Source organism: Mus caroli, chromosome 8 (genome assembly GCF_900094665.2).
Source record: "Mus caroli chromosome 8, CAROLI_EIJ_v1.1, whole genome shotgun sequence".
In the NCBI taxonomy this organism is placed as follows: Eukaryota; Metazoa; Chordata; class Mammalia; order Rodentia; family Muridae; genus Mus; species Mus caroli.
Genome location: NC_034577.1, coordinates 14,927,136 through 14,940,149, shown reverse-complemented (window position 1 = coordinate 14,940,149; position 13,014 = coordinate 14,927,136). Strand labels below are relative to the sequence as shown.

The window sequence follows — 13,014 nt, the reverse complement described above, 5'->3', positions numbered from 1 at the left end:
CCCACTTCCTTTGCTCTTAAAGGCAGAGGATCGAATCACCGGTTGATGTTTTAGGAGGAACTTTGATGACTGACTCTGTAAATACAAAGGTCCTCTGTAGAAACTGTCAAATTTAAAGAAAGACACTAGAAACAGCTCTCATATTCAGCTTAATGTAAAATACACTGTACTTTTACAAGAAGAATAAAGACAATTTTTGTTCTTGAGCTATGATTTGGGACAATTAATAGCTTTCATCACTGGATTACCATTTTAAGAAGGAAACTAAATATTTAAGCACCGAGTAGCGCATCCACAGTGGTGCAGGAGCATGGTCTCCTCCTTGAGGTNGTCAACTGACCTCCTGGAAATGCTGCTACCTTACATTCAAGGAAATCGGTGTCCAACAGGCCAAGGGTCAAGCAACAGAGCGAGTGCCTCTGGCGCAGAGCCACCTTACTAAACTGTAAATAANTAATGCTTTAGATAAGAAGGCAAATGACAAATATTTAGGAACCAGGCTTCTAGCCATATGACTAATGACNGTCATGTGCTCCTTCCTAGCTGGAGAATTACATCCAGGACAACATGAAGAAGGAGATGGTGGAGATCCAACAGAATGTGGTGCAGAACCAGACAGCTGTGATGATAGAGATTGGAACCAGCTTGCTGAACCAGACAGCAGCACAAACTCGGAAACTGACTGACGTGGAAGCCCAAGTAAGTGGGAGGCGAAACCCCTGGGTACAGCAGCTAACACACCATGTGCCTGTGGCTGGCTGTACAGTCTGACAATGGAAAGCTACAGACACTGGCTGTGGAAGAAGGGGTTGGCTTCATCACCACAGGGTAAAAGAACANTTAGGACTTTGAGAAGCCAACAGGTTTTCATTTTCACAACTGTGGCTAAGTTTAATTTATTCTATCAGGACCCTTCTATCTGTTTGCATGTTATCCACAACTTAATACTCCAAGAAAAATTTCCTTTGCTTTATTGGCCTCTTCTAGACTCTAGATAGTATTCTTCATGTCCAAGTTCTGCTCTGTATATCTGAGAACTAACTAGAAACCATGAAGCAGAGATCTGGAAACTCTGTGCTTGAATCTAACCCTAGATTCCTGTTTGTGGAATGGATTCATAGTGGAAGTAGTGACAGAACAGGGTGGCAGCCTGCAATGGCACAGACAGGGCATGATCCAGAGCCAAGAGCCCCAAGGGAGAGTGAATCTGGTCAGGTGCACAATTTCCTGTAGGTTGNCTTCCTGAGCCCTGATCATACTTCGTGGAAGCTTCAGAAGTTAGTATTATTGTGCTTTGAGGTATATTAATCCTTTAAAAACAAGAGGGTCCGCACTGTAAACCACCCCAGTATTCAGTACCGCATCAGCTGCTTTAGCTAAGAGGACCGACCAAGTGCTAGATTTCAGTGAAAGACAACAGGTCTCGTATACATGAAACCACAGGCTTTTAAAGCCTGAGACAAGGCCAGCATGGTGACAACGATCGTCCAGAGCCTCTCTAAAGCCTGATTTTATAAAGAAAACAGTAGATCAAAACGTGTCATGGAAAACAGAGTAAGGAAATTATTTGGTTATTATCTTTCAACAACATCAGGCATTTAGGAACAATATGAAGAAACACACGTTTTCCACAGTTCATAAGGCACCAAGATTTAATCCTCCTTGTTAAAAAATGTTAACATGAAGGGATATAATAGGTTAGAAAGAAAACAATCCATGTATCAAGCCAAGTGATAAAATAAAGTAGTAATGGTTAAGTGACATTCCACAGCTTTTGACATAACTCCGGGCTATCATGCTGTTCCAACAGATCCAGTAAGGACAATGCAGCATTTCTTGTTTTTTTTCTGATACAAGCAATAAAATGTTAGGACACAGAACAACTATGTAAACCTTTGTAACATCCTGTGTAAGATCACAGGATTTAAAAAGTGCTACTATGAAGTTAGACATCCTATGACTGAGGCTAACAGGAAAACAGGCCAGGGATGGAGAGAAAACAGCTGCAGGGTCCAAATAAACAGGTCAACACGGGTGAGCCCCAGGAAGGACATGGAGAGGCTGACGTAGGCTCGCAATCCAGGTGACGGCAACCGCCGCTCACTTACGGATGACATGGAATAGGTTTAAACTAGAACATGAACACTTCTGGCCATATGCAAAAGAAGTCTAGACTGTCAGGGTGCCATTATTAGACACCATACATAGCCGGAGGTCTGAGACCTTACAACCATTACCTGACCAGAACAACTTAGCATCAGCTAATACAGAACCCTAAGGTTTATCCCTTTCAGAAAAGCGATGTGAAGGCCAGTGAGAGGGCTCAGAGGGTAAAAGCGCTTGTCACTCAAACATGATGCCCCAAGCCCATGTAAAACAGGCTGGGTGTGGTAGTGCCCAGCCACAAGGCCAGTGCTCCTAAAGCAAGGTGGGAGGCAGAGACAGAACTGTCCAGAGGACTGGGAAGGCTGACTAGCCCAGAACAGATAGCACTGCAGAGGAAGAGAAACCCTGCTCAATGAGGCAGAGAGAGAGAACCAAGTCCTAACAGTACCCTCTGACTAGCACACGTGTGCCATGGTATACATGTGCCTCCACATACACACCATCCTCTCTCCCCTCTTANTTACACACATCAATCCTAAATCAAGCGGGTTTCCATTGGCATCTTTCTCTACCTCTTTCCAAATCTGTCCTCACCCTATAATTCTCATGGATTCTCTCAGGACACCATTCTTTAAAGAATAAACTGGAATTGAATGTCTGAAGAGAGAAAGAAGGGGCCAAAGATGTACTGGTGGCTTTGCTCTTGGGGCCTCTGCTCATTTCCAGAAGCGCTCTACTATGACCTCAGCCAGGCTTGACAAGGACCAGACATGCCGGGCACCTGCATGGTGAGACAGGCCAGGGCTGTGCTGAGGACAAGGACCCCCACAAACAATGATTCTTTTTCAAGGTCCCTGGTTGCTGGGCAACGAGTCAGACTTCCATTAACAGGTGATATCACATCCTGAGTGACACCACACAAGGATGTGAGTAGCTGATTCTTCCTGCTGGGAGGCAGCCAGGCACCAAAGAGCCACACAATGGGGAGCACTGGCTTCCACTGGATATTGACATTGCATTATCCCCTAATTGGCAAGAAGGGCTTTTAAAGTGGGAACAAGAAAAATAGATCAGAAGAAAGAAAAGGCTTACCAAGTGGGTATCAGCTGGGANATGACAGGCTAGNCCTTAGCTTTTACTTTCACACAAGGACCCATGTCACTTTGTTGCTTTGTCCACTGACAGAAAGATATTTCTGAGCAAAACAAAATTATTTCACAAACTTAAAAAAATTATTAAGTTTATTTGGTTTGCACATGCACATTGTGTGTGTGTGTGTGTGTGTGTGTGTGTGTGTGTGTGTGTAGGTCAAAGGACAATTTGCAGGAGCTGGCTCTATTCTGGGGAGAGAACTTAGGTCACCGGGCTTGGTGGCAAGTGCTTGTATTTGCAGAGCCATCTTGCCAGGCTGAGACAATTTTTAAAATTTATCTATAACTTTTGATTCATAAGATGTTTATATAATATCCCCATTTGTTACATTACATAAAAAGGTAAAATATTACAGAAGGAGAAATATAATGTATGTCTTGATACTATGTTTTCCGGACCTTATTTACTTCAAAAGGATTTTCTCATTTACTATTTACTACAAAGAGATTTAAAAGATAACATAGTTGGGCGTGTTTTTTTAATGGGCATAAAACCTTTGCCATGTCCAAGCTTTCTAGGCCCCTCCCTCACTGAGGAGCTCTGGTAGCCACTGGCTGCTGGCAAGACAGGATGCTTCTTTTCTTTCTTTAAACTGCGTTGGCACTGGAAGATCACCCACGGTGTAGTGCACGGCCACCACACCTGTACTCCAATGGGTGGCACTATTTGGACCTGGCTGGATATTAGAAGAGTTGGAAGAGGCTGTGTTTGCGGGGGAAAGTGGGGGAGGGGTGGAAATGAGGGAGAATTATGATTTCTATGGTATAAGACAAGAAAAACCATGTCGAGACAAGGCAGTTGGGCTACTGAGTAATATGCTTTCTGATCACTTTGATGACTGAATCAAGAGTGAGGGCATACGTCTAATTCATCAAGATTACATCACACCGTTACATAACACTAACCAAGATTACATCACACCACTCAGGATGACAGACAGTAATCCTGTTTGTTATATGCAGGTACTAAACCAGACGACAAGACTCGAGCTGCAGCTTCTCCAACATTCTATTTCTACCAACAAATTGGAAAAGCAGATTTTGGATCAGACCAGTGAAATAAACAAGCTACAAAATAAGAACAGGTAATAATGCTGTCACCTTTCCAGACACGCAGCTCACCTCGGGTGACTAGACTCTAAGCATGGTTTCCCTAGGATGATGTATTTGCCTGGAGCATATATGGGTCAGAAGCCCTGAGAACAAGAGGCAAGGAGAGAATTTGGAGAGAATGTCTGAAAAGAACCCAAACTCCTGATTAGTCCTGAATTTTGTTTCTCATTCTAGGCCTTTAAAGACTCTGTCAGGATCACAGGGCCCCCAATGGAGGAGCTAGAGAAAGTACCCAAGGAGCTAACCCTATAGGTGGAACAACATTATGAACTAACCAGTACCCCCTGGAGCTCGTGTTTCTAGCTGCATATGTATCAGAAGATGGCCTAGTCGGCCATTAGTGGAAAGAGAGGCCCATTGGTCGTGCAAACTTTATATGCCTCAGTACAGGGGAAGATGTGGGAGTGGGTGGGTAGGGGAGTTGGGGGGGTATGGGGGACTTTTGGGATAGCATTGGAAATGTAAATGAGGAAAATACCTAATAAAAAATTAAAAATGAAAAATAAAAAAAGAGAAGATAACACAAGTTAAAAAAAAAAAAAAAAGACTCTGTCAGGAATCTTCCAAATTGCCTCAACATCATGAGGTTTAATCTACACCAAATACTAGCTGGGCTGTGAAGTAACATTGCCTGCAATCATATTTCTTGGCCTTTGGTTGGGGGTTCTCACTGTGTAGTGCCAGCTTGCCTGAAACTCACCATACAGACCAGGTTATCCTTGGACTAAAGAGATATTCCTGCTTCTGTATTTCTAGGGCTGGGATTAAAAGCACACACCACCATGCCTGGTGGGGATCTTGTCTCTAGTGAGATGACCCACACTAGGAAAGCAGGAACAGTGTCTTCTCTGTTGGGTCATACTTCCTTTTTATAACTTATGGTGAGGCCTGGAGACATGGCTCAGTAGGTAAAAGTGCTGGTCAGACAAGCCTGACAACCTGAGTTCAATTCCCAGAACACACATAAACTCGGAAGGAGAGNACCAACTCCACCAAACTGCCCGCTGACCTTCACGTGCCGCAGTGGAACCTGTCTATCCCTGCCACCCCCCTNCCACATTCACTCACTTGCATGCACACACCAGTAAATACCTTTAAAAGCTTATAATAAACCAAAAGGAGAAGTTAATTATGTGATACATAATTGCATTGAAATTTAAATATTTAAAAACCTTCAAGATAATCTATACAAGTGCAAACTTTTTCCCCCATGTTCATTCTACTAGGGGACACTGGAGAGTAGTTTTACAATGTACCAGGGACTTCTTTCCTTGTTTTCAATCGAGACTGCGTCTGANATGGAGAATGGTCTAAACCGCACACCTCTCTCTTTATCCAGAAAAGGGGATGAAGATGGGCTCACATCATCCTCAGAGTTAATCAACAACTAAACTGCATTATTCTTTGTGTTCTCTGGGTAACCCCAGGTTTACCCTCACTTTTATTTAGGAGATGGAAAAGCAAATAGATTGTTTTTTCTTATCTGACCAGTTTCCTTTCCTATTTTAAATTTCCCTTCTGCACGGTAAGAGATGAGAACTCAAGATGGTAACTGAGATGTAAACAATCTTATCTCCGCTTGGCAGGTCTCCTGTGGATGCTGGTGGTAACTCTTACAGCCTCCCAGAAACGAGGCACGGCTCATTTTTTGAACACATTTCTTCCCGAGGCTTTAAAATCATGTCAATATACCCACCACGCCACCCAATGTCTTCTCTGTAAACTCTCCCATCATTCAGGATGCACAGGGGCTTGAATCTATAATCCACTTTGGAGACTAGTGTCCATGGATACTTATTTGCCTTATATAAAATGGGACAGATGGCCCCATAGCCTACTTAATCCTTCTCTATAGTTTAAACTGTCTCTATGTTGCTTACAGATAATAAAAAGNTGACGTAACAACTGTGCTCAAAATTCTACTGTATTATCTAGGGAGTAATAACAAAAAAGAGGGTACANGTTTAGCATGGATGCACTCCTCAAGTACTTTAAGTCTAGTATGATTATATCCAGACGAAAAGCTAGTGGCCGTCAAGGGTTAACTATATCCACTGTTGGTGTTTGCCTTTTTCCCCAGAAAAGTTCAACTCGTGCTCCTTATTTTCTACCCACGGTAGGAACTGAATTTGCTACACAAGGGAATTGATTTGAAATACACAGAACCTTCTGCTACATTTTAAAATTCCTCGAAAGACATGCCCCGATTGCTGTGTAAAGCAAGGAGCTTTGCTATAGAGATCAGTGTTACCAGTCAGTGTTACCAGCTTGCTGTGGTTTCTAGTAATTCAGGCAGGCCGCCCCTTTCTTAAGTCCTTCACAGTTCTCCCAGTTTAACTGACCTNGATCAATAAATAATGTGCCTTTTCAATAATTACAAACACTTCGAGTTTATGATTAAATCCCGGAGTTTCTCCATGAAAGCNCCTTGCCACACATATCTAACACCTCGGGATCAGCAGTGCTTCACAACCTCAACTGTTAAAAAAAAGAAAGAAAATGGACCCGAGGCGCTGCTTGTTGGAGCTGCCTTCCTGGGGACGGGTACACAAAGCTTGATGCCATAAAAACCCATCAGTCACAAGAACCACACGGAAGGAACAAGAATCTTATAAGCTGCAGAAACTGTCTTCTCTTTTGTTACAGACATGGGCTGGAATAATACGGTTTCCTTGTCAAAAACGTCATGAAAGTTCCTTGATGACGTTAGATCTCTTGATGGGTGTTTCCTGCCTTCAATTCTGACCAGTCTAAGATTTTTAAAAATATGACTGGGGAAAAAAATATGGGGCATTCCACATTCCACAGATGGTTTTCCAACAATCTTNAAAATTTCTTCAAAGTAAAATTGCTTTCTTTATAGATTCACGCAAAACCAAAAATATTTGTGATGAACATTTCCCTCCAAATCAACACTACGGCACCTTTAGATTCACGGGTTGAAGATACGTTTACTGTGCTCNCGTCATTTCATCAGTCTCTTTCCTTTTAGATATAACTAAGGAATGCTGGGCTCAGTACCAGGGCCATGAAGCACGAAGCAGCCACTAGTTCTGTGCATGTACCGAGAGGAAAGGTTCACAGTCAGTTTCTCCACTCTTTCATTCACCCCACTGACAAGGGCAGCTGCCATAGGCCTTTACTGCGGGAGTCTGTTCCTAGAAGTAGTTCACAGGCTTAAATGCCTCACACTACTGTAATCCTATGCACTTGGAATTGTTTTCTCCAGTTTACTATACAGGAATAATTTCCAGTTAAAAATCAGTATACTCTTAACTGAATCTGTGAGTGGTAATGCATCTTTATAAATCTTTACCATAGGATTAGAAATAACTATAACAACATTAATACAATTTTTGGTACTTATATAGCATAACTTTATCAAGAAAAATTTAAGCAGCTTTTCAAGGGGCTTGCTCGGGTTGTAGGCATTGAGCACCCACTATAAGAGACAGGCTGGCTACACTCCCCAGAGGAAAAAATGGATTCAAATAAACCAAACCAAAACCAAAACCAAAACCACAAACCACAAACAAACAACCAACATGGAGTTTAGCATAAGGAAGATCTGGCACCAGATACCTGGGTGTGTCTGTAGGCATGTGATTTTTTGTGTCTAAATTGTATTTTTGTTCATTTTTTTCCTCGAACGTGAGACGATAATATTGATACTGGTAATAAATAATACATCTTAGCTGTCAACCACCAGTCTGTTTATACTTTTACATTCACTTATTCCCTGGACCAGCCTTTTGCAGTGGGTAATATTAACCCCGTTTACAGATGAGGGAACCAATACACAACTGAGTAAGTCACTTAATATCATAAAGCCAGAGGATTGCATGCACCTCCATCATAGAAGAATATCTGGCACATGGTATCGAGAGTGTAGTTGCTGTTATGATGATTCATATTAAAATGTAAATATTTTAGGAGAAAGGTAACACACAACGCAAAGGTCTACTTCAAACTCGCCGCTCATACTCAAGAAAAGCAGTCTGAAAGCGGGGCTTGGAATAATGCCACCTCCCCAGAAACTGTGGCCGGCACAGTATATGGCCTAGGGCCAGTGTACTCCTGAACAGGCCCCACTGCATACTCCGTCAGGTTTACCCACTTGCACGAGCACACCTAAATAGCTCACTTTGGTAATTTGAAAGGTTTCATTGGGCCATGAGAAATCTTCCTACTTAAAAAAAAGTTTGTCTTTGCTGTTTGTTTGTCTTAAAGCTTCCTTTTTGTATAGAGGCTTTTGCTTGCACATAGATATGAGCATCATGTGTGTGTGTCTGGTTCCTGGAGAGGTTGCAAAAGGACATCGGATCCTCTAGAACTGGGATTATGGAAGTTAGCTACATATATATAGTTCAACACTATATATCAGAACATGGAGTTATACGTAGTTGTGAGAGACCATAAGGCTACTGGAAACTGAAGCCAGGTCTTCTACTANAGCAGCCAGTGTGTCTAANCACTGAGCCGCACCTCCAGTCCGTAAATCTTCCCACTTTATATTGTGTTTTAACCAAACACCTCGGCAGCACAAAAGTCCGGGGAACAGAGACAGGGCTTACTGGCTTTGGAAAGGGTGAGATTTTATCATGCACTTGGCTGGCAAGGCCTTGAGACGTTCATGCGGAGTGCCCTTCACTTACAAACCCCTTCCCCCGTAAGCTTCCTAGAACAGAAAGTTCTGGACATGGAGGGCAAGCACAGCGAGCAGCTACAGTCCATGAAGGAGCAGAAGGACCAGCTCCAGGTGCTGGTGTCCAAGCAGAGCTCTGTCATTGACGAGCTGGAGAAAAAGCTGGTGACAGCCACGGTTAACAACTCGCTCCTTCAGAAGCAGCAGCATGACCTAATGGAGACCGTCAACAGCTTGCTGACCATGATGTCATCACCCAACTGTGAGTAGTGCTCTTCCTGCCGATGACCTACGGTCAGTGAAACCTCAACACTCCAACACGGCCTGTGTTGGGTACTCCGTCTGCAGTACAAGAGTCTCAGCAGAGGCCCAAGCACTGAGGGGTCAAAGAGAATGGGGGGGGGGAGGGAGAGGGGAAGCCATGTATTACATGTATTATACTAAATACTTATTACCAAGGACTGACCCAGTTTGGGTTCATGGTCATAGGCACATGTATAAATGTGTATTTCCAGAGGCCAGTGTCTGTCCTTAGGTGCCATTCATTTTGGCTGTAGAGACCTAGAGCTCCATGAGGAGCCACACAGATCTGCTCATCCCCACATCCTGATCACTGAGAACATAGGGCTGGGTGGCCATATCTGGCTTTGTATTTTGTATGTGAGTTCTAGAACTCAGACTGCAGAGTAAGTCTTGTACCGACAGCTATGTCCCCAACCCCCAAGGATAGTGGTGATTCAAGGCTGCAGAGTTCTCATCTTGAGTTAGTTCCCTTATCAGTCAGATGGAAGCCACAAGTTAGGAAGCCACAGTCAATCTTTCTTCCATTGGCTTTCAAATGGGCACACTGCCCTGGGCCCACGGGAAGGCTAGACACATAAGTGAGAGGCCCCCACTGCCCATGTCTGGGCCATGGTTGGCACCGAGGAGGTACCAGTTCCCATTGCTGACCATACCCTGAAAGATGTTTAGCCTTCCTCGCTACAATTTTGACAATTAGCTTCTTTTAGTTCCTGGGGGGTGAAGGAGGGAAGATGAGATTTTCCAGTCATTAATTAAAGATGTAATACTAACTTTGTAATGTTTATCTGTAGGATTTTTCCTAACTGGTTTGACCTCATTCTTACTTTGGTTTATTTCACGATGTCCCCTCATTTGGTGCTTGAGAGGTGTGGGATGGGTGGGTTGGGTGGCTGTGGGAAGAACAGGAAGTTGAAACAGTAACGGCAGAATTAGAATCTGGAGGGAATTTATTGACATATAAGGTCTAGACTTAAAGAGTTTAAACATATAGATTAGTAGGTATTGTGCTTCCACAAAGGTACAGACTCTCATGCCACAGCTACTCAACACCAGAGAACACTAAGTCTGTCATTTGGTACTGGATTATGTGTGGTCTGGTGCCTGTGGAGATGCATGTGTGCCTGGGCATGCAGGCAGAGGCCAGGAGAAGATGCCGAGTGTCTTCTGAGTCTTTCATTGAACCAGAGCTGGGCTGACAGATAACAAGCTCTAGTAATCCTGTCTCCTAGCCCCAAGCACTAGGGTTACTGGTGCGTGCTGCCACATTGGAGATTTTTATATGGGTGCTAAATATAAAAACTTTAGACCTCAGGCTTGCTCAGCAAGTACTCTGACCTAACACCGAGCCCACTTTTCAGACTTTCATTTAATACTCTACAAAAGATTAAAGACTTAAGCCTCAGACATACAAGGAATGTCCGTGTGTCCATTCCAACTTCAGTGGGAAACCGTCAAAGGGACCTAGGGTGATAGTGGAGGGAATTAGGGGTCTCCCTTTGTTCTTTTACAATGTTTGCCCAAGTCTAGTCAANAAGGAAATATTTTAAAGGAGTGGTTTATTGCAGCTCATTATGAAGTACCCACGTTACACACGGTTGATTTTAAAAGGGAATAAGATGCAGGCAAGATGGCTCAGTGGATAAAGGTGCTGGTCACCAAAAACCAATGTTCAATGTTTAAATCCCCAGGAACAACATGGTGTAAGGAGAACTGACTCCTGAAAATTGTCCCCTGACTACCACATCTACATCATGGTACACGTGTATACACACACACACACACACACACACACACACAGTTAGCAAGAGCTATTTGTACTAATTTTCCAAACTGACAGCAAACATACTTCAAGAGCAAATCAAGATGATTGAGTCTGTCTTGCTTACATGAGAACAAATGTCTATGTCCTGAATAACAGGTATCTCTCTCCACTCAAAAACCCCATTTCAATGCCTGCTCCTTTTTAAACACAGCCAAGAGCTCGGTTGCTGTCCATAAAGAAGAGCAAACCACCTTCAGAGACTGTGCGGAAATCTTCAAGTCAGGACTCACCACCAGTGGCATCTACACACTGACCTTCCCCAACTCCACAGAGGAGATCAAGGTAAGACATGATGACCCATGACAGCTGTGGGGGCTCTGCTGTATCACTGCATGGGCCAAGGAGCCCCTTAGCATCCATGCTTCGTGCTCTTCCCAGGCTCACACTGAGGGCTCTGACATTGCCGAGTACAGAACACAGATGCTGAGCAGATGGTCTGCAGCTCTAACTTCCCCAACACACATGTCCTATTGAAATGATGCACACACTCAGGTGTTTCCCCCAAGTTTCTGATATATCATTAATTTTAATGAATATATCTTCTCCAAACCGAGGCTGGATTAACCAGAGCTTGTCTTTTGATCATTTTACTAAGCAACAGTTATACTTCATTTTGGAGAGAGCTCACTGAGACCACACCCAACACAACTGTTCAGGAGGCCCTGATCTGCACACATTTCCCTTCTCATCATAGAAACGTAGATAGGCATGTACTTAGCAGAGTGAAACCTTTTCTCAAGAAAATCACAAAGCAAGAATACTTTTATTGCTCTGATGGACTTCTTTGGTCCTACTGGCCACTCTTTCTTTAAACTGCANGAGGGCTGAGCAGAGCACGTAGCTCCAGGACCTTAGTGTCTATCCTGCTTCATACCAGGATGCCGCCAGCTCCAAACATGCATGGGAAGCTGTGTCAAAGTAGAAATTTCCAGAGGCTCCTGGAAGTAGCATCTTTTTGAACTCAGTATTATCTCCATTATTTAACATGGTATCAAAGAAAAGTACATGCGCTTAAGAGTTTAAAGATGTGGAATCTGAAACAGTATCATACACTTTGATTATGAATTAAAAAACAAATATTGTGCTCTTTAGAATAATATTTTCCAAAGAAATATAATTCACTCATGCTGCTTTAAACCAACCTTGAAAATCAGTTAATGTCCCTGGTTACCTAGAATCAGATCATTGGGAGGAGGGGAGAAGCCATACAGCTTGCTGCAGACAAAAATCTAGCAACCCCAGACTGAGGGTCTCCACTCTCTGCTACGCAGCTTGCCAGCACAGACAGGTTTTTGCATTATGGTGTCTGTCACTAGATGCCTGCCATGCTCTTGGCCTGGTGATAACAGGGACAGGAGTAGCAGAGGCTGTAAACACTGTGGATCTGGGACCATGCTGTCACATAGTTACACTGCTCTGGGAACACTCTTCCTGCCAGACATCATGGTGCCCTCACAGTTTGACGGAGATGTGAAGATCCAGTGCTCTGGATCGTGTGTCTAGGTCACGGTTATAGAAAGATTTATAATCCCTTTAGATATTCTCAGTAAAAAGAAATCCATTTACATGGCCATTTACATTGAAAAATAGTAAGTTTTTCAAAACCTTGAGTTCTTTTCTAAAATGCCTGGTCTACATGTGGTGAGGTAGCCTAGTGGGTGAGAGTGATTGCCATGTAAGCCCGGTGACCTCAGTGTGACTCCTGGGTCACCAGGTGGAAGGGGAGAATTGTCCTGACCCCTACTTGCATGCTTTCCCTTCACACCCATGCATGCTCACACCCGACCTAACCGCCCCCTCCCCCACTAAAAAAGATTTAAAAATTAAAATAACTGGGCTGTATTGTATTGTTACTTCTAAACTTCCCCCTAGAC

At 43.4% G+C, this 13,014-nt stretch overlaps 2 protein-coding genes across 2 annotated transcripts in view; one reads left to right on the top strand and one right to left on the bottom strand.

The window, feature by feature from the left end:
- Mcph1 (microcephalin 1) overlaps positions 1-13,014 on the bottom strand; it is a 255,579-nt gene that overhangs the window by 89,704 nt on the left and 152,861 nt on the right. The gene's annotated exons all lie outside the window — the stretch shown is intronic.
- The window catches only part of Angpt2 (angiopoietin 2), a 49,265-nt gene that overhangs the window by 25,720 nt on the left and 10,531 nt on the right, over positions 1-13,014 (top strand). Inside the window, exons 2-5 of the mRNA XM_021170483.2 lie at positions 544-699; positions 4,221-4,342; positions 9,045-9,277; positions 11,292-11,422. Coding sequence (XP_021026142.1) covers positions 544-699; positions 4,221-4,342; positions 9,045-9,277; positions 11,292-11,422 — 642 coding nt within the window. The remainder of the gene's footprint in view (positions 1-543; positions 700-4,220; positions 4,343-9,044; positions 9,278-11,291; positions 11,423-13,014) is intronic.